General features: G+C 36.1%; 1 protein-coding gene across 10 annotated transcripts in view; it reads left to right on the top strand.

The window, feature by feature from the left end:
- The window catches only part of PTGER3 (prostaglandin E receptor 3), an 80,930-nt gene that overhangs the window by 19,730 nt on the left and 35,276 nt on the right, over nucleotides 1-25,924 (top strand). For 3 of the 10 annotated variants that reach the window (XM_089920947.1, XM_022581098.3, XM_089920943.1), the window contains exon 2: nucleotides 17,743-17,922. The exons of 1 other annotated variant lie outside the window; for it this stretch is intronic. In XM_089920947.1, coding sequence (XP_089777073.1) covers nucleotides 17,743-17,922 — 180 coding nt within the window. Of the gene's footprint in view, nucleotides 1-1,057; nucleotides 3,144-8,576; nucleotides 8,629-12,332; nucleotides 16,012-17,319; nucleotides 17,605-17,742; nucleotides 17,923-23,928; nucleotides 25,494-25,924 lie in introns of those variants that run through there. 6 more of the 10 variants (XR_016394970.1, XR_016394971.1, XR_016394966.1 and 3 more) reach the window with 6 other exon arrangements.

Below are 25,924 nucleotides of genomic sequence, written 5' to 3' on the forward strand. Positions count from 1 at the left end.
TATTTAGAAGCAGTGGGTAGAAAACAGCTGTTCCAATGCCTGGTATCCAAAGAAGAAAAAAACAAAAAGATTATTTGGAAAAGTGCCCTGGGGATAACATTTAAACAACGAGGAATTTTAGCAACAATAGGGAAACAATAAAACTAACAAAGGGGGGGGAAAACATGCTTCAAAATATGCTCAAAAGTTTCCGTATATTTATGTTGCCCTCAGTTGTTATTAGAGATGGTATAATATGGTATCTTCAGAATAAAAAACATAGCTGCAAACCCAGAGTTGGGGCAGCCTTCAGAGTTGATTAATCCAGAAGCTCAGCATTGTCATCCAGCTTGCCCCTTCTTTTGCAGTCTGGCCTCATCCTATGGCTTGTTCCCCTCAGGTAGTAGGATGGTTGCTAGTACATGCTTCCTAGTTCACCTCTAGCAGGAGAGAGAAGCCGTGTTTTTTTCTATGGCTCTCCCCTAAAAATGAAGAAACTTTTCCCCAGATGTCCTTAGGGAACTTCCTCATGGGACTCATTTCCTAGTATGGGGTCATATCATCATCCCTGATGCAGACACTTCCAGTAGCTAGGGATGGGGTCAGCCCTGAAGCACTTAGTCTTCAATGAAAATAGATGTGACGGGAGAAGCAGAGATGGGAGACTGGATGTTGAACAGGCAACCAATAATGGACACTATAGTGATGACATCTATGCAGTTTAATTGAGAGAATACAGGTGGAAGGCCGTCAAAAAGTATAAGGCACTAGACATGCACCGTCCCATATGGTAGCCCGGAGCACTTGGTTATTGGACACTTGAATATGAATACTCCAAATTGAGATATAAGTGTAAAATACATATCAGATTTTGAAGATTATGTACAAAAAGAAAGTAAAATATCTCATAATTTTTATATTGATTACATGTTGAAATAATATTTCAGATATATTTGATAAATTTAAAAATATTAAAATCAATTCTACATGTTTTTACTTTTTAAAATGTGGTTACTATAAAACTTAAAGGTATACATGTGGCTCACATTTGTGGCTTGAATTATTTTCTTTTGGACAGAGCTGCATTAGACCAATGATCTTCCAATTGTTTTATCTAGGAAAACTACTTCAGTAAGTATCTTTAGAGTAACACATACAAACAAAGCTGTTCTGGTTCAATGGGGTGGGGAGCTGGATATTTCCAACTCCCAATAATATCTGTTCACTAATTCCTGCAAAATTATTCTTGAAAATATTTACATCAAATATAGGTTTTTAAATTAAATCAACAAAAGTCCCTAAGATAATAACAGGAATAATTTTACAATTACTCCTATTAATTTTTTAAGATCTCCCCTGGGAAATTAGTACTGCAATAAAATTCCTCTCGGAACTCACAGGTTAAAGAGAGAGGGAGCTAATGGAGGATCTGTTTATCTTCCATAGAAGCGTATAATTCTTATAAGAGTTTGGCATTTGAGTCATGGGAAAAATAGATTTCTTCCTCATGTTTGCTTAATTCTGGTTCCTATTATTTACTTTGCTGTTGGACGAAATGGTATGAATCCAACTAAATCAACAGATGAGAAAAAAGCAGCTGAATGTGGGAAAACATAGAAGATGAACAGGTTACAAGTTCCATGCTCCTGCATTACATATAATATGAATTTAATCTTCCTCAAACTTTGCTCAAATCTGGTAAAAAATTGTAAGTGTTAACTATAATTTATGTGATTTTGTAAAGTCTGATTTCCTGAAAATGGAAAGCAGAATCTTTTCAGAAGAGCATTTTGAAAAATAAAGTTTATCATTTGTAATGCAAATATCACATGGTACTTGATGGTGTTCATCTGCCATCTACATAGTGCCTGAAAGGAAAGAGTGATTGTGAAGATGTATTAAAAGGCTGCTACATAAACCTTAATGGATGATGGAGTCAAAAAGGGACTTGTACCTCTACTGGACATGGCAAGTTACCATTCTGTCGTGTGTCATAGCCACATTCTTCTTCATTGGAATTCATGTACTAGCTAAGAGGTGACAGTGAAGGGACCTTTTATGCTTCGTTTTATTATGTTTAACATCTGAATATTAATAATACCAAAACAATAACAACTAATACTTACACAGTACTTACTATAAGTCAGGTTACAATATACGTCCACATCTGTTAACACAGCAAACCTGGAAGGTGAATGGGTTGCAGGAATCAATGTCTTCAGTGCTGCTACTTGGAAACCCAAAAGGATAGTCATCAAAAATTTTGGTTGTCACTTTCCCCCCCTCACAAAGGCCAAGCAATAAAAGTGGAAGTTAAACCCAGTTAATACAGTTCTCTTTAAAAAGGTTGAGGCATTGGAGGCTGAGCTTCCTGTCACAGTCAGGAAATCATAGAAAGTTCTTCTTAATGTCAAAGAAAAATGGATGCCACTGTGTGACACTTTACTCCCCTCAAGTTGTGGATCTGGCATTGCACAATTACCTAGCCCCTATTTATAGTCAACAACAGAATGAGAATTAACTATAAAGAAAGCTGGTAAATTTTATGAGGGAGTGTTTTGTGTTGGGAAAAAGAAAATAATGTCAGGAAGTTCCCATGCTAATACTAAAAGAATATATATATTCTTTTTCAGATTCTTTTCTGTTATAGGTTATTACAAAATTTTGAGTATAGTTCCCTGTGCTATACAGTAAGTACTTGATGGTTATCCATTTTATATATAGTAGTGTGTATATGCTAATCCCAACCTAATTTATCCTGCCCCTACCCCTTTGGTAACCATAAATTTGTTTTCTATGTCTGTGGGTCTATTTCTGTTTTGCTTTTTTTAATCTTTTTATTTTATATTGGAGTATAGCCAGTTAACAATGTTGTGATAGCTTCAGGTGCACAGCAAAGGGACTTAGCCATACGTTACATGTATCCATTCTCCCCCAAACTCCCCTCCCATCCAGGCTGGCACACAACATTGAGCAGAGTTCCCTGTGCTATACAGTAGGTCCTTGTTGTTTATCCATTTTAGGTATAGCAGTGTGTACATGTTGATCCCAAACTCCCTCACTATCCCTTCCCCTCATCTTCCCCCCCAGTAGCCATAAGTTCATTCTCTAAATCTGTGATTCTGTTTCTGTTTTATAAATAAGTTCATTTGTATCTTTTTTTTTTTTCAGATTCCACATATCAGTGATATCACATGATATTTGTCTTTGGCTTACTTCACTTAGTATGATAATCTCTAGGTCCATCCATGTTGCTACAAATGGAATTATTTCATTCTTTTTTATGGCTGAGTAATACTCTTTTGTATGTATATATACCAAATCTTCTTTATCCATTCATCTGTCTTTGGACATTTAGGTTGCTTCCATGTCTTGGCTATTGTAAATAGTGCTGCAATGAACATTGGGGCACATGTATCTTTTCAAATTATAGTTTTCTCCAGATATATGCCCAATATTGGGGCTGCAGGATCATATGGTAACTCTGTTTTTAGTTTTATAAGGAACCTCCATACTGTGCTCCATAGTGGCTATACCAATTTACATTCCCACCAACAGTGTAAGAGGGTTTTCTCCACACCCTCTCCAGAATTTATTACTTGTAGACTTCTTTGATTTTTATGTTTTATTGAAATGTAGTTGACATACAATATTATGTTAGTTTTAGGTGCACTATATAATAATTTGACATTTGCATACATTAGTAACCATCTGTCGCATACAAAGTTATTACAATATTATTGACCATATTCCTTATGCTGTATATTACATCCCCGTTACTATTTATTATATAACTGAAGGTTTGTACCTCTTAATCCCCTTCAACTATTTTGTGCTCCCACCTCCCTCCCTTCTGGCAACCAATTTTTCTCTGTATCGATGAGTCTGTTTTCTATTGTTTTTTTAGTCTCTATTTCATTTATTTCTTCTCTAATCTTTATTATTTCCTTCCTCCTAATAACTTTGGGTTTTGTTTGTTCTTTACTTTCTACTTCCTTTAGGTGTAAGGTTAGATTGTTTATTTTAGATTTTCATTTGTTTGTTTCCTGAGATAGAATTGCATTGCTATAAACTTGCTTCTTAGAGTTACTTTTACTATGTCCCACAGATTTTGAATTGTTGTATTTCCATTTTTATTTGTCTCCAGGAATTTAATTTCCTCTTTGATGCTTCAGTCCCCCATTGGTTGTTTAGTAGCATTTGTTTAGCCTCCATGTGTTTGTGTTTTTTGCAGCTTTTTTCTCTTAGTTGATTTCTAGTCTCATTGTGTTGTGGTCAGAAAAAATGCTTGATATAATTTGTTTTCCTAAATTTATAGAGACTTGTATTTTGGCTAGCATGAGATCTATCCTGGAAAATTTTCCAGGTGCACTTGAAAAGAATGTGTATTCTGTGTTTTTTAGATGGAATGATCTATATATATTTATTAAGACCATCTGCTATAATGTGTCATTTAAGGCCAGTGCTTTCTTATCAGTATTCTGTCTGGCTGTTCTATACATTGATATAAGTGGGGTGTTAAAGTTCCCTACTATTATTGTGTTACTGTCAATTTTTCCCTTTATTTTTGTTAATATATGCTTTATGTATTTAGGTGCTCCTATGCTGGGTGCATATACATTTTCAATTGTTATATCAATCTCTTTATCATTATGTAATGTCCTTCTATGTCTCTGCTACAGTTTTTTTTTTAAGTCTATTTTGTCCCTTTTATAAGTATTGCTACTCCACATTTATTTTTGTTTCCATTTACATGGGATGCCTTTTTCCATCCCCTCACTTATAGTCTGTGTGTCTTTAGATCTGAAGTGACTCTTTTACAGGCAGCATATGTTATGGGTCTTTTTTTCTTTTTTTAATTCATGCAGCCACTATTTGTCTTTTGATTGGAGCATTTAGTCCATATACATTTAAATTAATTATTGATAGATATACTTGTTAATTGTTTTCTGGTCATTTTTATAGTTTTTTTTTCTTTCTTCTTCTTTTGCTCTCTTCTGTTGTTATTTGATAACTATCTTTAGTGTTATGTTTAAATCGCTTTCTCTTTTTTGTGAGTGTATCCATTATAGGTTTTTGGTTTGTGATAGCCACAAGGTTCGTGTTTATTATGTTATACATGATTATTTTAAGTTGATGATCTCTTAAGTTCAAACACATTTTAACAGCCCTGTACTTTTACTACCCTCTACCACTTTTAATGTTTTTGACATCATATTTTACATCTTTTTGTTTTGTGTATACCTTAACTACTTATTGTGGATATAGATGATTTTACTACTTTTGTCTTTTAACCTTCCTACTAGCTTTATAAGTAGTTGATCTACTACCTTTGCTGTATATTTGCCTTTACCAATGAGATTTTTCCTTTTGTAATTTTCATGTTTCTAATTGTGATTTTTTCTTTTCTTCTTAGAGAAGTCCCTTTAACATTTCTTGTAAAACCAGTTTAGTGGTGCTGAACTCTTTTAGCACCACTAAACTCTTTATCTCTCCTTCAAATCTGAATGATAGCCTTTCAGGGTGTAAGTTTTTTCCTGTCATCATTTTGAATATATCATGCCACTCCCTTCTGGCCTGCAAATTTTCTACCGAAAAGACAGCTGATAGTCTGATGGGAGTTTCCTTGTACATACCTGGTTGCTTTTCTCTTGTTACTTTTAAGATTCCCTCTTTATATTTAATTTTTGCCATTTTAATTATAATGTGTCCTCATGTGGACCTCTTTGGATTCATCTTGTTTGGGACTCTCTGTGCTTTTTGGACCTGAATGTCTGTTTCTTTTCCCAGTTTAGGAATGTTTTCAGCTATTATTTCTTTAAATAAGTTTTCTGTCTTTTTCTCTCTCTCCTCCTTCTTGGACCTTTATAATGTGAATGTTGGGATGCTTGATGTTGTCCCAAAGGTCTCTTAAACTATCTTCATTTTTTAAAATTCTTTTTTCTTTTTTATGTTCAGCTTGAGTGATTTCCACTACTCTGTCTTCCAGTCCACTGATCCTTTCCTCTGTATCATCTACTCTACTTTTGATGCTTTCTAGTGTATTTTTTATTTCAGTCATTGTATTCTTCACCACTGTTTTGTTCTTCTCTGTATTTTCTAACTCTTTGTTAAAATTCTCACTGTGTTCATCCATTCTTCTGAGTTTGTTGAGCATCTTTATGATCATTATCTTGAACTCTTTATTGGGTACCTTGCTTATGTCCACTGCTTTCAGTTTTTTTTTTGAAGTTTTGTCTTGTTCCTTTGTTTGGAATATATTCTTCTATCTTCTCATTTTGCCTAACTCTCTGTGTTTATTTCTAAGTAATAAGTTGGTCGGTTACATTCCCTGATCTTGGAGAAGTGGCCTTATGGAGGAGATGTCCTATGGGGCCCAGCATCACACTCCCATCTGCTCACCAGAGCTATATGCTCTAGGGATACCCTCTCTGTGGGCTGTGTAGGCTCTTTCGTTGTGGCAGGGCCCACTACCATGGGTACACTGGTAGGCAAGGTTGGCTCTGACCCAGGTGGCTGCTAGCCTGCTGGTGGCAGGATCAGGTCCTGGGGCTGCTGGCTGTGGGAACTGGGGTTGGGGGGGTGGGTCTGGGCTGGTGAAATACACTGGTGGGCAGGTAAACCCCTGGCATTTATAGGCCAAGAGAGGATTCCAAAATGGCACTTTTCAGCACCAGTTTCCTTGTGGTAGAACAAGCTCCCCAAAATGGCTGCTGCCAGAATCTGCTGCTGTCCCCAGAGGGTGTCCCAGTTGCCTCCTTCCTCTCTGGGAGGCTCTCCAAGATCAGCAAATGGGTATGACCCAGGCTCCTTTCAAATGCCTGCCTCTGAGCTGGGATTCGGAGAGTGTGAGATTTTGCATGCACTCTTTTAGAGTGGAGTCCCTGTTTCCTACAGCCCTGTAGCTCTCCCATACACAAGCCCTGCTGGCCTTCAAAGTCAAACATCTGGGTGCTCATCCTCCCAGTGCAGGACCCCTGGGCTGAGGAGCCGAGCCCTATGTGGGGCTTGGACCCCTCAATCCTTGGGGAGAACTTCTGCAGTTGTAATTATTCTCCTGTTTATGGATCACCTACTCAGGGGTATGGGTCTTGACTATACTGTATCTCCATCCCTCCTACTTGTCTTGTTGTGGTTCCTTCTTTATCTCTTTAGTTGTGGAAAATCTTTTCTCTAGTCTTCAGGCAGTTCTCATAGATAGCGTTCTGTAAAAAGTTGTAATTTTGGTGTACCTATCAGAGGAGGTGAGCTCAGGGTCTTCCTACTCCATCATCTTACCCACACCTCTGTTTTATCTTAAATATTTGCTTCTCCTGTTTATAGCCCAACCCTCCAGCCTCTTCCAGGTTACTGCTGTAGCTATGAACATTCTAGTTAAAATTATGAGTAATAAGATGTGCTTAGTTCTATTAATACCTAAATTGAAGCTGTCATCTTGGCTAATTATAATAGCAGAAAGGAAAAAAAAGAGACCAGAGTCTTGAATAAGGATAAATATTAATGAATTTTTTCATTAAGTGAAACTAAAATCTGTTACCCACAAATGGGTACTAATAATAGTAGGATACTATTATTATTCATTCATTTGTTAATTCAAAACTATTGATTTATTTTTTAAAGATTTATTTACTTATTATTTATTTATTTATTTTTGGCTGTGTTGGGTCTTAGTTGTGGCATGCAGGATCTTTGTTGAGGCATGCAGGATCTCTCATTGTGGCACCCAGGCTCTTTGTTGTGGTACACGGGCTTCTCTCTAGTTGTGGCGTGTGGGTTTTCTCTTCCCTAGCTGTGGCACACAGGCTCCAGGACATGTGGGCTCTGTAGTTGTGGTGTGCGGGCTCCAGAGTGCATGGACTCTGTAGTTTGTGACACGTGGACTCTAGTTGAGGTATGTGAGCTCAGTAGTTGTGGCATGTAGGCTTAGTTGCCCTGCGGCATGTGGGATCTTAGTTCCCTAACCAGGGATCGAACCCGCATCCCCTGCATTGCAAGGCAGATTCTTTACTGCTGGACCACCAGGGAAGTCCCTCAAAACTATTTATAAATCTACAGTGTAATATATTCTGGGCTAGGTCTGTCCTGAGATATACCTAAAAGGATAGAAGTAAGCCCTACTCTTGTAACAATTTTCATCTACTAGAAGAGGCTGGCGATTAAGCAACAATATAAAGTGTGTAGGAGTGATAAAAGTAGTCAAGAATTTTGGGAGTACATATTACGAATTATCTGCTAGGCTTTTGGCAGGGGAAACAGCAGATAAATTGATTTTTCAAATATACACAAAAAATAAGTTGGAATTAGTCAAGTAAAGAAGAGGAGAGTGAGAGTTATAGGACCTAGGGATCCACATTTATAAAAGTCTAGAAGAAAGAAGAACTGGCACTTTTAAAGAACTCAAAGAAGTTCAAAGTAATTGGAATATAGGTGTGGGAGTAACAAATGGTGAGAATTTAGGCTGGAAAGCTCTACAGGGGCCAAATGATAATGAGCCTTCAATGCCCATTTTAAAGGGTTTAGACTTTATACTCAGGGCAATTAAAAGCCATTGAAAAAACTTTTCAAAGTGGAATAACACAATCACATTTTCATTTCAGGAACATCTTGTAAACAGCACAGAGGGGCCCAGAATGGCGGCTAACGAATCATGTAATAGACTACTGTGGTAGTTTATATAAGAGATGATGATGGTCTGAATTTAGACCAATGGGAGTGAAAATGAAAGAAGTGATAGATTTTAAAAGTATTAGGAAGTTCATTGGAGAATTTGTGATTGATTGGATGTGAGGAATACGACTAATGAGGTGGAATGAGAGAGAAAAAGCTAGACAGAGAGGAACATACGGAGATAAATAAATCAAGATGAACCAAGGATAACTCTTCAGTTTCTGTTTCAGGGGACTGGGTTTACTGAGACAGAGAAGATTAGTGGAGGAGCAGCTTTGAAGAAGATAATGATTTCAGTTTGAACCTCTGCTGAATTTGATGTGAGACATCTAGGAAGATCTGGGCTTTAGGCAGCTAAATCAATCAATCTGGAGCTCAGAGAAGAGGTACAGCCTAGAGCACATAGATGGGTTTTGAAGTCATTGGGCTAGAAGAAATCGCACAATGAGTTTATGTGTAGTAGCTCCCTCCCATTATATGATATAGGACTGAAAAATGCTAACACTTTCAGGATGGATGGAGAAATAGGAGCCATAAAGGAGACTGCAAAGGGGCACTCAGAGAGGTACCAGGAAAATTAGTAAGAAAATCAGAACAAATGGTAATCTGAATATTTGAGAATATTTGGGTAATGGCAACCTGAACTTATTTGGCAACTTGAATCTTAGGGAAGAGAATGTTTCAAGAAAGGCTGGTAAGTGTCTGGTGGATTTCAAAAAGCCCTTCTTGAGAATTTATGGGCACTGAGGTCAGGCTATAGTAGGTTTAGAAATAAATTTGAAGATAAAGAGGATAGACAACTCTTTGGAGAAGTTCAGCTGTAGCTTCTGGAGCAGTATGTGTAGGGAGGTAAGAATTCCACAGGACGTTTTATTTTCTCAAGGTAGGATAAATTTAGATATGTTAAAATGATAATGGGAAAAAGCCAAAAGTTAAAGGTAAAAGAGGAAGGAGATAATTGAGAAAATAAGGCTTCTAACATTCATGAAGGATAGGATCCAGGGCACAGACAGAGGCTGGTCTTAGCTAGGAGACAGGACACGTCTTCTGTTTGAACAAGAGGAAAGGAGGAATGGAGAGCTACGATGCTGAATTTGGTCCTAAGAAGGTGAAAAGACCCTAAACAGCTTTTTTTTTTTTCTGTGATGTGAATTAGGACAGTAGAAAATGTGTAAAATAGCCACTGTGGTGAATGAAAGCGAGAGAGAGAGAGAGAGAGAGAGAGAGAGAGAGAGAGAGATGAGCTAACTAGGGAATGAGATAAGGAGGCTGGGGATCATGGATTCAAACAGAGATCCCAGTGTGCCCATATTTACCCAGTGCCCATCCCAAGTACATCATGTGTCTATTTGGATCCCCGTATGAGGTAAAGTTCTCCCACAGCACAGATCTAAAAATGAGTGTCATTTTGACATGAAACAAAGTTAAATAAGAAGTTATATCAGGTTAGAATCACAGTATTAGCCTGTGTTGTATACTTACTGTGGCACAGGAGGGGATTCTTTTGCATATCATGGCTGTACTGTCCGTGAATCTCAGATGCCAGTACTTTACCACTAAACATCACATTCCCTTTAATAAATCAAACTGAATTTGTCTATTAAGTTAAATGTTTTGACCCATTGTAAGAGTGTCAGACTGTTTACCTATTAGTTGTTAAATTAGTCACACATTGACTACCTAAGAATTCAACTTAAAATGACCACGTGATGGTTCTAGGATGGATTGTGATGCTAAAATTTTGCCAATAAATTATAATAGTAGGTTATTTTTTATACCTAAGCTTTCAAGTACTCTAATATTAATGCTTCTTTTCGAAGTGTGAAAGTAACACATTTGTTGTGGAGAATTTGGAAAACAAAGAAAAATATAGATAAGAAAATAGAAATCACCCTAATTTCCTACTCAGAGTTAACTGCTTCTAGTATTTTTCTATATATACACACAGAATTGTTTTTTTAATTGGATTATATTATGTAATAAACATTTGTTTTCACTTTTCACATCCTGAACATTTCTTCACGTTATTAAATATTCTTCAAAAACATGATTTTAAATGTTAACATTGGAAAGTATACTACATATTATGCACATTGAGAGATGTTCCATAATTTGAACATTGTCCTTTTGTTGGCCATTTAAGTTTTTAATTTTCTTTTATATTGAGGAAAATATCCCTGCACACAAAACTTAGCCCACATCTCTGATTCCTTCCTTAACCATTTAGCTGCTCTTAATTGTCACTAATACTGTGGTTCTCTCTGAGTGTAAGATAGTAGGATAGAGCATTTGGGATTTAAATGAAACTATATTTTGGAAGAAAACAAAACTATCCTAATTCTAAACATTTGTAAACATTAATGTTCCTTAAACCTTGACAAAGACATATTGTCTAGACTCTCTTGATACCTGAGATACAAAAGTTTGAAATATAATAAAGATACCTCTTCTGACATGAGTATTACAAAGCTAATCTATCATCCATAATCCAAGAAATGAATGTTTTTATAGAGTAGATTTTGCCGTCCCCCTTTCAGCCAGAATTTGAATACTTGTTACTGACATTTTTTGACTATTCTAATAGAAAGATAAATATTTATCTAGACATATGTACTGAGCTATACTGAGCCACACAGATTTTACAGTTCATACTAATTGAGAGAAGAAAGTAATTCCTAGGTACCAAATAATGTGGTGACAGGCTGCAGCCTTCTTTACAATTTTGAGTTCCTCTGTGTAGTGATTGGATAATTCAGCATTACCAAATATTTTTAAAGTGCAAATTTGAAGGTTTTTTTGAAATAACTCTACTAGGTAGAAATTTAAGGAAAGCAGACTTATAGATCATACATTCATTTCCTTGCACTATTCCCCTAAGTTTCCCCTATTCTTTCTTTGAAACTCAAAACATTCTGTTTCTAGAAACCTATACAATAGTGCAGTAGCCTGGGGCTTGGGGAGAGGTATGCTGTGTAGATTGAAGGTGTTAATATCCTTACCTCATTTTAATTTTCGCAACTGCACTACTAGATGGAGAAGATGCTTAGTAAGCATGTATTAATCATGTTTTAGAGAAGAAGGGAAATCAAGATTCAAAGTTAGGTAACTTGTCCCCAAACTAGAAGCAGAGCTGAGTCAGATTTATGGCAGGTCTTTAACTCTTGATCAGTGTGTTTGCCTAAGCCTGAACTTCTAAAATATCTCCTCCTAAAGTTTCATGAATTCTTGTCCCTTGTCTTCTTACACTGTCCACTTTCTAACTTTGTAGTTTTCCTCTCTCTTCCATTTCCCAAAAGACACATTTGGGGTTTTCCTGCAGAAAAGTTTTGTCTTTTGTTCCACATCTTTTACTTTTCGGTTTCTTTTCTTTTTCAAATTAAATCCTTATTCATTTTCCAGTTTTGCCCCAGAATTCATCAGAAAAAAATTAGCCATAGAAGTATATGTAAGAGACCATCCAGTCCAACCCCATGGCTTACTCGTAAATTTAATAAAGCACAGAGAGTAAATGACTTGCTTAAAGTCATAATTGGTGGCAGAACCAGGGTAGGATTTGCTTCTTCTGATTCTTAGTCCATTGTTGTTTTGAAACATTTAATAAAATTGCATAATAGTAAAGATGAAGTAATGCAACTTCTAGTAACTTTTCTTAATGTGTATGAACTGTTTATTTCCAACTTTTCCAGATTAAATAAAGAGAAGAAGCTTCTGAAACAAAGTCTAGAATGCTGAGATGATTTGGCAATCTGAGAACAGAGTTGTAACCAAATTGAAAAGACTACAATTGTTTCTTAAATCTGCAGTGAAACTTCTTCTCATGAAAGTCCTTCAAATTATGTGATTAAGTGGTTCAAAGCTCCCAGACTGGTTTCAATGTATTATAATGTAGCACATTTATCAAACTATACAGGGAGTTTCCAGTGGAGCAGGTTATTCTCCCATAACCTGACAAACGGAGATTACTGAAAACAAAACATCATAAATAAAAATTGGCTGTGAGGAAAGTTCTCTTACACATTATATTAGGAATAATCTGGAAATGCATAAAAACCACGTAATGGAGCCTAAGGGAAAATAAAAATTTTATTCCCTCCCCACAAATTAATTTTTCTGGGTTTTCTCATTTATCATCTTCAATAGATATATGTAGCCTATAGCCCAAGGCATTTTTGGACCAAGAAATAAAGTACTGAAGGTTTTTAAATGTGTACTTTTAAATCCTACTGTAGTAAAATAAAGTCCAAATGCAGAATATTAAAAACAATCTTCCAGGGATTCCCTGGCTGTTCAATGGTTAGGACTCCACACTTTCACTTCCAGGGCCCGGGTTCAGTCCCTGGTCGGGGAACTAAGATCCCACAAGCTGTGCGGTGTGACCAAAAAAAAAAAGTCTCCTTGGTTAGTGTTTTGTACATTTAAAAGATCATTATCACTGGGGAAGGGACAAATCGGACAAATCTTCCTTTAGGATGGAGAAAAGTAATTGCCCTTGACACTAGGCAGGGATGGAGAATTTAGGGGTTACTGATGTAGTTGTGTTCCTCGCTATCACGGTACAAAAAGAACTCTCTCTTCCTGCTGAAAACCGGAGGAGAGGCAAGAGGCCTGGGAGAGTCACATGGAGCCTGGAGAAGATGCTGACAGAAGAGCGGTAGCTCTGTTTAACCACAGCTGGTCTCACGGCTCCCTTGACCAGATTGTTATATGAGGCTGTTTAGAAGGAGCAATTGTGCAGCATGTTTGCTGAAAAAATAGCTTCAGTGGTAGCCAAGCATCCTGGTTTTTGTTTGTCCCTTCTCCCTTGTAGAATGGGACTAATAGGAATAATCTACCTGAAGTCTATATATTGATGCCAAAGTTTTTCTCCCAAAGTCTGATCGTCTAAAATATATTTGCAAAAATTCTCATCACTGTTCAGCTCCTTAAATAGAAGGATGTCTAATATAGGACACCTAATATCAAGGTGTCCACAGGGCTCTATTCCCTGCTGGAAGCTCTGCGGGAGCATCGGAGACTCCTTTCCTTGCTTTTCTCATGGATGTTAACTTGCATTTATGTTTAAAATTAAACAAGGAATTAAGAGTTCTACTTCCATCCCTGCTGCCATTTGGAAATGGCGATATCATGCTCACTGCCTCTAATTCCAATTATCTTCCTGCTGCACATCTCATGAGTTCTGGGAAAGCTCGAGTGTCTCTTCCCATGTGCTAGCTATTGCTTACAGAACTTGGTTTCATAATTTCATAATCACTGCATTGTCATTAGGAAATTACAGGAAACTACAGTGGACTAGCCAATGTAAGGCATATGAAACCTGTATTAGCCTAATAAAAATAATTTTAAATTATTAGCCTCATAAAAATTAATTTTTAAATAATCAAGGAGGACTGTGTAAAATGACTGAAATTCCATTTTAATAAGTAATTTTATGAACTTTCCTGATTATAAAAAGTTGGAGAAATACAACACTTTATTTTGTAAAAGAAAATGAAAATGTAACTTAAGTGAGTTTTTAAATCATTCTAGATGAGGCTCAGAACACTTCCTGAAAGATGGTAAGTGGTCAAATATATTTAATTATTGGATGAGGTGAGGGACTGAAAGAGTTAGCACCAATAGCTTATAAAAAGAAGACGAAAGAATTAATAACCACGTGTTTTTCTTAAAGGCAACTGAACTGAAAATACAGTTTTATACCTTTTAGTCAAAGACTGAGATCTAACTGATGTAACTTGAATAACAGGAATGCATTTTTACATGTTGCAAATATAGAAATTGAGATAATTTATATAAGAGTTAGGATGAAGTTTACTTTTACTTTATGTTAAAAAAAAAGTTTCCTAACAAAGTGTACAAAGTAAGGAAAATTGCTAGGATGTTTTATCTGTGAGAGAGAATAAGTTGTTTTCAAGCTCATACCTCCCCATCCCCTTTCAGCATTTGTTGAGAACTCACTCTGTGGGTGTATTAGTTTTCTACTGTAGCTCTTTAACAAATTACAAACTTGTTGGCTTAAAACAATACAAATGTATCTTACAGTTCCGTAGGTTGGAAGCCTGACATGGGTCTCACTGGGCTAATATCAAGGTATGCACAGGGCTGCATTACTTTCTGGAAGCTCTGAAGAAGAATCAGACTTGTTTCCTTGCTTTTTTTTTTCTTTTTCTTTCAATTTCTAGAGGTCATCTATAATTCCTTAACTCATGGCTCCCTTCCTTCATCTTCAAAACCAGCAACACTGCATCTCTCTGACTGTTCTTCTGTGGACCCATCTCCCTCTGACCACAGCTGGAAAGGTTCTCAGATTTTAAGAACCCGTGTGATTACATTGAGCCTACCCAGATAATTCAGGATAATCACCCCATCTTGAGGCCCTTAACATTCATCACATGTGGGAGGTAGTGTTCAGTTCACAGGGCTCTGAGCCAGCATCAGAAGATACTAATGTAGATATATTTATTTTAAATAATTTTGGTGTATTCATATTTATTAATGAAGGGAATAATCAACTCCCTTTAAACAAAAGACTTTCCTAAATTGCTTGAAATGTTTTTATGTACATAAAAAATTTAAAATAATTTAATAATTGTTTAATAATAATAATTCCATTGCCTTCTGCAAGTCTACATATTTTACATAATTTAATTGTAATAACAATACAATTATATGTACATGATAGTATCTTACATTCTGTTCTTTTCACTTACTTCATATATATATTATTAAGCAAACAGGCTGTATTTTATTAAACTTTACTCCTGATACTAGAGATTTATTTGTTTGCAGTTTCTTACTAGATTATATAATTCTTCACTGAACATTCACTTATTTGTCCAGCTTTTTCCTTTTATTGAATAAATCCCTTGGAAAAAATTTCTTTGAAAGAAATTACAGAGTCAGAATGTATGCCTACCCATTTTTCTCTTCTTATTTGTCTATAGAGCCATAATTTTGTTCAGGTATTAGGTGGTAAATTGGTCAAGGACCAGGGTGTAAGCCCCAGAGAATGTATTTGTCTTATAAGCCAAACCCGGAAATTTCCATCTCCTGTGCCAGTGATTGGTTTAAGAATTACCTGTGACTCAATTCTGTCCAGTAAGACCAAGCTGACGTTTTCATAGCTGGTGAGGCTTTGATCAGAGCCGAGATTTAGAACACCGAATCTGTGTAGTGCTGACATCTATTTGCACCATCGGGGTGTGTGTTATCACTATAATTCAGATGAGAGGAGGAGCTGAACGAGGATGAGACTGGAACAAGAGCAAATGGCAGTGCAGAGGACAAGGCAAAAGAAGGATTCGAAGGTGACTCTGACGTGTTGAGCCAGGGTGACTGTGTAAGAAAGAAAGTGCCATTGTTGGGATGGTAGGTTTGTGGGTGTTTGGGATGCCCAGGGATGTTGGGACCCCTTCAATTTGGGATGTGTGACCTGAGGACAGAACATCCAAATAAATGTGAGCCTTAAGAGAGAGACATTTTGGGTTCAGTAGAAATGTACCGTGAGCAACACATACAAGTCACATATATAATTTTAAATTTTCTAGTAATGTCATTTTTTAAAAAGTAACAAGAAACAAGTGAGGCTAATTTTAATAGTGTACTTTATTTAACACACTATATCAAAGATAGTATCATTTCATTAGTCATTACATATCCCAGCATCTCAATTTTCTCCAGCCACGTTTCAAGTGCTTAATAGTCATGGACGTCTAGAAAGACCAGTTTAGGAGCTGGTAATAAAGTCAGCACCTTTCTTTGTTTGCAGGTGTGAACCCATGTTCGGGTTGTTCCTGCTTTTTTTTTTGCTGTTACGAACAATGCTGTAATGAACAGTCATACACACAACTTCTGGTGCAGCAGTTAGGGGCAGTGTACTCTTGGGAGTGGGACTTGTGCACAGCAGCAGCAGAGACAGGCCTCTCTTCCCAGGTGGCTGCTGCAGCTCACGCCCCTGCTAGTAGGATGCAAAAGCACCCACATGGCTCCACACCCCAAAGTCACGTTTCATTTTTGTCAAGCTAATGGGTGTAAAATGGTTTCTTACTCTGTCATAATATTCATTTCTCTGATGATTAATGAGCTTGAATACCTTTCCAGATCCATTTGAATCTTCATTTTGTTCTCTTCTGTGGAAATCACAAATATTTATTCATTCAAATATAAGTATATTTATATTATGTATGTTATAGATGTCATATATTATATTTGTATATGGATCATATATTCATTTACAAATGGTTGTTGAACACTCTCTGCTAAATACTGGTCTAGGTACTGGGAATGAACTAGTGAGGAAAAAATGATATAGTCCCAAATTCTGCCTTCATGGAGTTTACATTCTAGTGTGTGTGCAGTGACCAGGGAGAGACCAAAAAGAGGTAAAATGCTGTCTGACGTATGTCAATGAACCTGGGTTTAAGTCTGGCTCAGCCATTTTATGTCATTAAACCTTGGTTTCTGCAATTGTAAAAAGGAGATGGCAATAATATTTATCTTCTATTGTTTATTAAATACATATGAAGAACTTGACACAGTGTCAGGCAAATTGTAAGGATTCGGCAAATGTTAATGACAAGAAGAAGAAGAAGGAGAAGAATAAGAAGAAGAAGAAGAAGAAGAAAAAGAAAATATAACTACTATTTTCCCCTTTCTTGCTTCTATTTTTTCTTCTAGGTTTTTTTTTTTCTTTTTTTCCAGTTACAACTACTGAAGTTTCAGATTACATATGTTTTGTTTTTTTTGAAGCATTGGCTCTCATTTAGGTGTCAACCTCCTGGTATTTTCTGCAGCAAGACAGACGACTTTGGCTAATTTTGAGATGTGTTGTTTTCCAACTTCTTAAATCCCAAGAACCAAGAGCCTGAGTACATGTACTTTTAAAAAATCTGCATCACGTTGAATAGGCAAAAATGTGGGAAAATCCAGAGGAATATCTTATATAATTCAGGGCTGTGTTCTGTGAGTATAAGTGTTGCTTGAATTGATCATTTCAATCCAATAACCAATTGATTGTTAATTTATGTGCAAAGTACCGTGTAGGGGAGATGCATATGACTTTATTAATCTTTGGAATAATAGTTTGTCCCTTTTTCTTAGATAATGATGTTGAAAATGATCTTCAATCATACATCAGTTGAGCACTGCAAGTCGTACACAGAAAAGCAGAAAGAGTGCAGCTTCTTCTTAATAGCTGTTCGCCTGGCTTCACTGAACCAGATCTTGGATCCCTGGGTTTATCTGCTGCTAAGAAAGATCCTTCTTCAAAAGTTTTGCCAGGTAGCAAATGCTGTCTCCAGCTGCTGTAATAATGGAAAGAAAGTACAGATGATCTCACTATCCAATGAAATAACACAGACAGAGGCATGAAAGAGAACTCTTAATCAACTTGCATGTTCACAGCTTTTGGCAACAAATAGCCCTAAACCTTACTGTGAATTTAGGCATATCTGGCATGCCACTGTTTATGCGTTGAAGTAGAATTTTTGATATAAGGCTAAATGGTCTCAGAAGCATAGATAATCCCCTATGTGCCAGAAGTATTCAAACACAAACAAAGGAAAATAGATTAATAATAGTCTAGTGTTTGGGGGACTCTGTCATTTGTAGCTGAATATGTGATTATTTATTAGGTGAAGACTTTTTCTTCTATATAAATGATCTTGGTCTGTGATGGGGGTGGGATGGGAATAGTTAATATTCTAGTATTCTGAATACATGGGGAATTTAACGCACAGATCGTTGAAGACAAGGTTTGTTTTTGCTCAAAACCTTGGCCTTCTGCTTTCTCTTTTACTCTCTCTCTCTCTCTTTCTCTCTGTGTCACTCTTATTCCCCTTACATTTTTTTAAAAAGTTGAGTTAGGATTAAAAAAACATCTATAATGTATCCACAAGTGTTCATTGGTACTGATGTTATTTAAATATTGCTCAATATGTAAATTAGCTGCTAACCTTACAAAGTTTAAGTTTTGGTTGGGTTGGTAATTAGGTTTATTCATTATCTGAATAAGAGTCAGTTCCATTTATTTCAAAAATGACAGAGTTTGTGACCATCCAAATTGCTAAATGTTCTTCCTTTTGATTACATTTTTAATTCCTACAAGCCTGCAGAAGATTCGTAAAACTGTGCTTGGGAGTCAGTGAAGTGATTTTTCAAAATGCTATTTAAGGACTGATTTGAGCACTAAATATAGGTACTCTGGCTAATTATCTTCCCTGATTTTCCACTAAAAGTATTCTCTTCAGTATTTTGGGTATTTAAATACTAACTCTGATTCTAACACCAATAAATATTTTGAAGCTTCCATAAAGACTTTCCATAGTTTGGCCTATTTATAGGATTAGGAAATTAATAATATTGATCCCTCACAGCACTTTCTCTCCCCTCTTCTCAAAGTAGCTCTATCTAAATATTTATTCTTAAAATGTTTCTCTCAGGGTCTACATGTGTACAAACCTTGATAGCTAAGCTTGATATCTTTTTGGCACAAGTAGGTCACTACGTTAAGTTTTGAGAATTACACTTAAACAGAAGATTTCCCCAACAAACACAACAATCTTTCAAATCAGACCTACATAATATGTTCTTCATACTCTTTAGAGCATTCATTTTGCAGACTTACTAACATTTTCTCATGAAGATTTTTAATTTGCTTTTTTCTTTACTGCTTTCCTAGTTTTAAGAAACTTGAGATTTATTTATACTCCTTTATAGTAACTACATTTGTGTTTGTGTTCAGTAAGCATTTGGGGAAGAATTAATTTTAAGAGGTACAAAATATCTATTAGATTAATATGTACACCACTCTAAGTCAATCAGGGGAATCAATTTAAATGACCATGTCAAATTGAGTGAGAAGGCAAGATATGCTGGGAGCAGAAATAGAGACACAGATGTAGAGAACAAATGTATGGACACCAAGGGGGGAAAGTGGCGGAGATGCAGGGTTGGTGGTGGGATGAACTGGGAGATTGGGATTGACATATATACACCAATATGTATAAAATAGATAACTAATAAGAACCTTCTGTATAAAAAATAAATGAATAAATATAATTCAAAAATTCAAATAAAAGAAAAAAATCTGCTGGGAGCACTTTTGTAACTCATGATCGTTCCACTAGTCTAGGTTTTGGAAAAAATGATAAATAACCTATACTAAAACCCCATTATAAAATCTCTCTATGCCATAGAATTGGATTATCCTACAGGTCACCTCATGGAGGATGAAACAAAACTACATACTTTTTTTTTTCAGGAAAAAAGTGCACTTAAATGATCTTATAGTGAAGAGGTTTTACCTCTTGAGTGGTCCTCATACCCTAGGTTTAGATATACACATAGTATAGATCCAAGTGGTATGAGCTTGATTGGGTTATTTCTTCCAGCACCTAGTACAGCACTTGGAATATAGAAAGTGTTCAATGACTGTTCAGAGAATGAATGAATCATTATCTGTCAAAAGCAAGTGCACACTGGTGGGGCCCCACAGTATGGTTGAAGCGCTTCATGCCATTACAGACCATCAAGCAGATAAAGTGAATGATCTCTGCTTGTTTAATTACAGGCACACAAATTTATCTTCAGATGTGCAGTGTCATATTGCTGCATAACAAAGAGCGTTATTTGTATTACTAATTTAAGAGACTGCTACTCCCAAGTGGTAATTGAGATTATTGTCAAAGAAATATCACTTTTCATCAAACCACAGAAATGCATAAAGACAAAACAGCCTAAAACTCATGCTTAACTACAAAACAAATTCCTGCCCAGGGATACATGGTAGTTGTGGATGATGGCAGTTTTTGAACAAGCTTGAAAAGGAATCTTAAAAAAAAAAAAAAAAAAGTCGTTCTGAAGAACCTAGAGTCAGGACAGAAATAAAGATGCAGATGTAGAGAATGGACTTGAGGACACAGGGAGGGGGAAGGGTAAGCTGGAACGAAGTGAGAGAGTGGCATGGACATACATACACTACCAAATGTAAAATAGATAGCTAGTGGGAAGCAGCTGCATAGCACAGGGAGATCAGCTCAGTGCTTTGTGAACACCTAGAGGGGTAGGATAGGGAGGATGGGAGGGAGACGCAAGAGGAAGGGGATATGGGAACATATGTATGCATATGGCTGATTCACTCTGTTGTACAACAGAAAGTAACACAACATTGTAAAGCAATTATACTCTAATAAAGATGTTTAAAAAAGAAGAATTAATGAATAGGTAAATAATTGAAACAAGTAATTCTGGAATAAAGATCTGGACATAAGAGGCTATCTTTTTAGTAGAGACTTTAAAATATAATATTATTGTCAAAATAAAAAAAGGAGATGGAAAAGGAAGAATTATGTAAACAGCATGTGAGTTTTGTTATGTAGGCAGCCATTTGTTAGTACATGGAAAACCTGATAAGAAATTTAAGTCCTAAATGATATCAGTCGTTGGATGATAGCTGAAGTTAGATTTCAGAGATGTTGTTCAGAGGCCCTAGACGTGGTTAGGAAGTAAACATCTAAAGGCACTGCAGAAGAGTATGTCAGTTTCCACGTTTAAGTTCACTGGCCTTTAAATTCACTCGCATATACTTAGTTTATCCATGCATATATCTGAGCAGGAAAAAAATGCATGCATAAATTATGGGAATTACAAAACTTCTCAGTATTGGTTAAAAAAAACATAGACACCTAGGAAACTAAATAGAAAGTAGTGAGTGAATGCAATGTAGAAATATATGTAATGTCAGCTGTCGTAGATTTTACGAAGCAGTTTTGATTTTCCAAACAGTGAATTTAAACCGCTATGTTGTGTCACAGAAGAGAATGATGACACGTCAACCAATTAGAACAGTTTACTTTTCAAATAAAATAAGTATGGTGGATATCTTTAAAATATTTTAAATTGAAGAAACAAATGTGTTATCCCAAGATTTATCAAATTTACCTAATGCTATATATGAAGTTATTTTAAGTAAGCATAAGCATTTAATCATGCCAGATTTAAATGATTGTCAATTTTAAAGTGCACATATATACTGAACACTTCTTTATTATATAAAAGACCTTTTGACCATGTTATGGAATAAAATTGTGGAAGCTCATGTAAAAGTTAACTATAAAAGACCCTGTGACCACACTGGCATTGAGTAATAGACAAACTAAAAGCTTTGACAAAACAGTATTTTAATAAGGTGGACAATCTGTGGCAATACTCTAATATTAAATTTTCAAGAATTTTATTTATTTAATACTTTATATGTTTTTGTTGGTTTTGACCCCAGATTAGTGATCTGCTTTCAGTCTTCCCCATGTCAGTTATCATAGTTCTTTGTATTGGGATTAAGTCAGCTACAGAAAATCGAAAAATTTTGTTTTATGAAATTTTAGGCACATATATTACCCATTTATTCTCATATTTTAACCCCAAAGCTTCTCTTGAAATATACAGATTACTAGAAGATGAGTGACACAGAGAGACTTTATTACTACAGAGAGTATTTATTACTACAAACATATAAAAAGCTTAGTATGGAATAATTAAAATTTCCATGATTTACCTCTGTAAAAATTTAAGTCACCAACCATGCCCAGTCTTCACAACTGCTTGTTTATTGCTAGCTTTGTGATTGTGTTATGTCTCAAATCTGCAAAAATTGAGGTCTAAATAAATGAAAAGAATTGTTCAATGAATGAGATTATAACATTTTTTAAATGAAGAGTAATATTGTGGCTAAATCGACAGAACTGTTTTCTGAGTTGCAATACAGTGCTAATAAGAGGTGACATAATCTGTGATGTTTCCTAACATAGGTTATGATAGGGTCTATTTACAAAATTTGGAAATCAGTCTAAAAGTCACATGCAGATTTGTTAAGAAGCTGCTATCTGTTCAGAATTCTAAGACTACTGACAGGTGGTGATTACGTATGAAGCATGAAACAGAGAATTAGGGAAAATTCAAAAATTAAACTCCATTATACTGGTATCATTAATATAGTTACTAATTACATGTAAAAGTTCATTTCCCCTAGATTTCTCTCATGCAAAAGGTTTCAATTTTATAATGATTCATGTTGTAGTTGTTAAGTAAAATTTTTCACATGCCTTCCCTGAATGCCTTTTTTGGATTGAGTCCACCTATAAAACTGAAGAAAGTAAAAAGAGTAGTACAGGGTGACTTTGTTCTCAAAGTGACAAAGGGAAAACTGAAACTATACATTTTTATGAAAGACTTCAACAAGTCTAGAAGTGAGGCACTTTTTTTTTCTAAAAGAGGTCGACAATTATTTTTTTGTACGCGGGCCTCTCACCGCTGTGGCCTCTCCCTCTGCGGAGCACAGGCTCCGGACGCGCAGGCTCAGCGGCCATGGCTCACAGGCCCAGCCGCTCCGCGGCATGTGGGATCTTCCCGGACCGGGGCACGAACCCGTGACCCCTGCATCGGCAGGCGGACTCCCAACCACTGCGCCACCAGGGAAGCCCCCATATAGTCTCTATTTTATAATTCCTAAAGTGAGGATTCTATTTAAAGGCTTATAATTTATACAAGTTGAGTTGTAAATCATTACATTATACCACAAGTACATTTTGATTCTCTAGAAATGCAGTTCAATCAGACATATACCATATTTATTCATATATAAATCACACACTTTATCTATTGAGAATGAAAATTATTTTATTTTCAGAAGTTTTACATCAATCTGTTTCAAAGCATAACTCAAATATCCACTGGAATGCTTATTTCCTCATTAGGAACGAGACTGTTTCCCCAGTGCCCTTGCCTCCAGCCTGTTTTTCCATTTTCTCACGGAGAAGAAGTAACAGAAATATTTACTATGGTGAAGCTGGGATTGTTTTTAAGAGAGAGAATGGTTTCACATTTCTAATATGCTAACGTCCTAATATATGAAATATCTGAGTCTGCTTTTTAATATCTGCTTTGATGAAATAATTTTATTATGGGAGTAAAGATAAGGAGGAAAGAGATTACCATCAGATACAAATTAGCCTTTTCAGGCTTTTTGAGCATTTTAGAGATGATAGCACTTCTAAATTATTTTAGAGCAGATCTTAAATCCTTTTGTTAATTGTTTTAGAATTAGAATATTTTGACTTTTTAATTAAAGTGAATCAGATATCTAGCCAAAAGCTAGCTAATCACCAGACTTTAATAGTTATTTGAAAATAGTTTCTTTCTATCGTTTTCAGTTTCTGTAGAAATCAAAGCTGTAATGTTCAGCAGGAGAAAATGTGTATGACTTACTAATGGACTTCAATGTTCTTTCAGCTTTTGAAGTGACACTCATATGGAACAGGCATGGAGGGTGGGACAGAGAACAAAGAGAAAGAGGTGAAGGAAAACCTGTGTATTTCTAACTTGTCAAGATTCTTCATCCTTTTAGGCCATTTCACAGAAGCAAGGAGAGGAAGAGGCCACATTTATCTTTTCATAATTGAGCATCAGTAGGACAAAGCGAGGAGTGGCCAGTGTTCTTTTCTGTAAGAGTGAATGTTAAATTCACTCAACTCATCACTGACTGCTAAACTCTTTTTCTCCCCAATCTTCCTGCATATACATGAAATATCTTACCTTCTCCCTCTCCTTTAACCAAACAATTTTGTACAAATAGCATAAAGTCGAACATTTCTTTAAGGAAACAAATTAAAAATAGGCACTGATTATTTTGATCTGTTTACAACAAATGAATATATTATTTTCAAAATGTATCTAAGTAAGAATTGAAATCATTGGCACTTTAATCAATCATGTAAAACTCAGTATAGAAAGTGTACATTTCTCCACCTCTCCTACTCAGCATCCCATCCCTACACACTTGGTTAAATGGGAAGATATACTGTTGTCACCTTTATGTAGTTAGTTATCTTAAGTGTATTTAAACATATCTTCCAGTATGTTTTAAAGGGTAGTCTTCAATATGGTGGAGACAAAAAATAAAAGAGACTATGAAAAGTACATCAGAATTTTGATGGCATTCTAGTCAGAGCCAGTCTGTATACTTAACAAATGTACGTTATTTATGTTGTGCTTGTCAATGGGAAATAAAGTCGAATGTTCTGAAATGTCCCTGTCTTTCTTTCCTGATGCCAACTCATGTCAGGAATGTTTTACTTATAATCACATTAAGCATTTTGCTAAAATCCTATTTGATATGCTTTGCCAAAATAACAGCACAATGTAATGCAATAGCATCATCCTATCTGTAACATTTAAATCATTTTGTTTTATATTCCATAATAACATATAGTACAAATTATCACTGATGTGCTATAAACTTGAGAGGTGCTTTTCAATACGATACCTAGTCATGTTATAATCTCAGAATTTTTGTTTTTAATACAAAAGCACATTTATAAATTATTCTAAACTTAGTTCTCCTACTTTCTTGTGGATTTGAGTATAATCTACAGGCAGCCAACATAAGAATTGCCCTTGTTCATAGTCAGCTCCTTCAGCAGACTTGTACCTGTGTATTGGTGTGAGCTGATTACTGGTAGAGATGTGTTGGGCTACCCCACTACCCTATTCCATGTGCTTATTTAGCTTAACTCTACTTCTTCCTCCCTCAGTGATGGGAGAAGTTCTGTAGAACATAGACTGCAAAGCCAAGCTCATTATAAGTAACACGCCGAGCTCGCCCTCCTTCCTCTTAAGAAAAGGCATTTAGGGAGAGCTCTGCCGTAAACCCCTGACCAAATCTTTTTTTTTTTTTTTTTTTCTTTGGCTGCACTGGGTCTTCATTGCTGCACACGGGCTCTTTGTTGTTGTGGTACGTGGACTTCTCTAGTTGTGGTGCACAGGCTGCAATGCACACGGCCTCAGTAGTCTGAATAGTTGCGGCGCACTGGCTTAGTTGCCCCGTGGCATGTGGGATCTTAGTTCTCCGACGAAGGATCAAACCCACATCCCCTGCGTTGGAAGGTGGATTCTTAACCACTGGACCACCAGGGAAGTCCCCGACCAGATCTTATGATCCCTACAGTCTTGTAGCATTTGAGGTAAACATCACTATGGCTATCTTCTGGTACACCAAGAATTTCCACTACAACGCTGATGAACCGACATGCCATGGAATGACATTGCCCAGCTTCATGTTCTCAGAGGACAAGGAGTCAGGCATCTTTAGATATCTTGGAGGTTGTTGTGCTCACCTAAAACAGTCTTGAGTAAACCTATTTTGGAGGAAGGTACTCAGAATCCAAGCCAGTCCTCCAGACTTGTTCTTTTCTTCAACATATATTTGTTGTGTACTAAATATGGCCTA

This window comes from Delphinapterus leucas, chromosome 1 (assembly GCF_059928025.1).
Source record: "Delphinapterus leucas isolate spDelLeu-1000000601 "Yukka" chromosome 1, BTC_Dleu_Yukka2, whole genome shotgun sequence".
Lineage (NCBI taxonomy): Eukaryota > Metazoa > Chordata > Mammalia > Artiodactyla > Monodontidae > Delphinapterus > Delphinapterus leucas.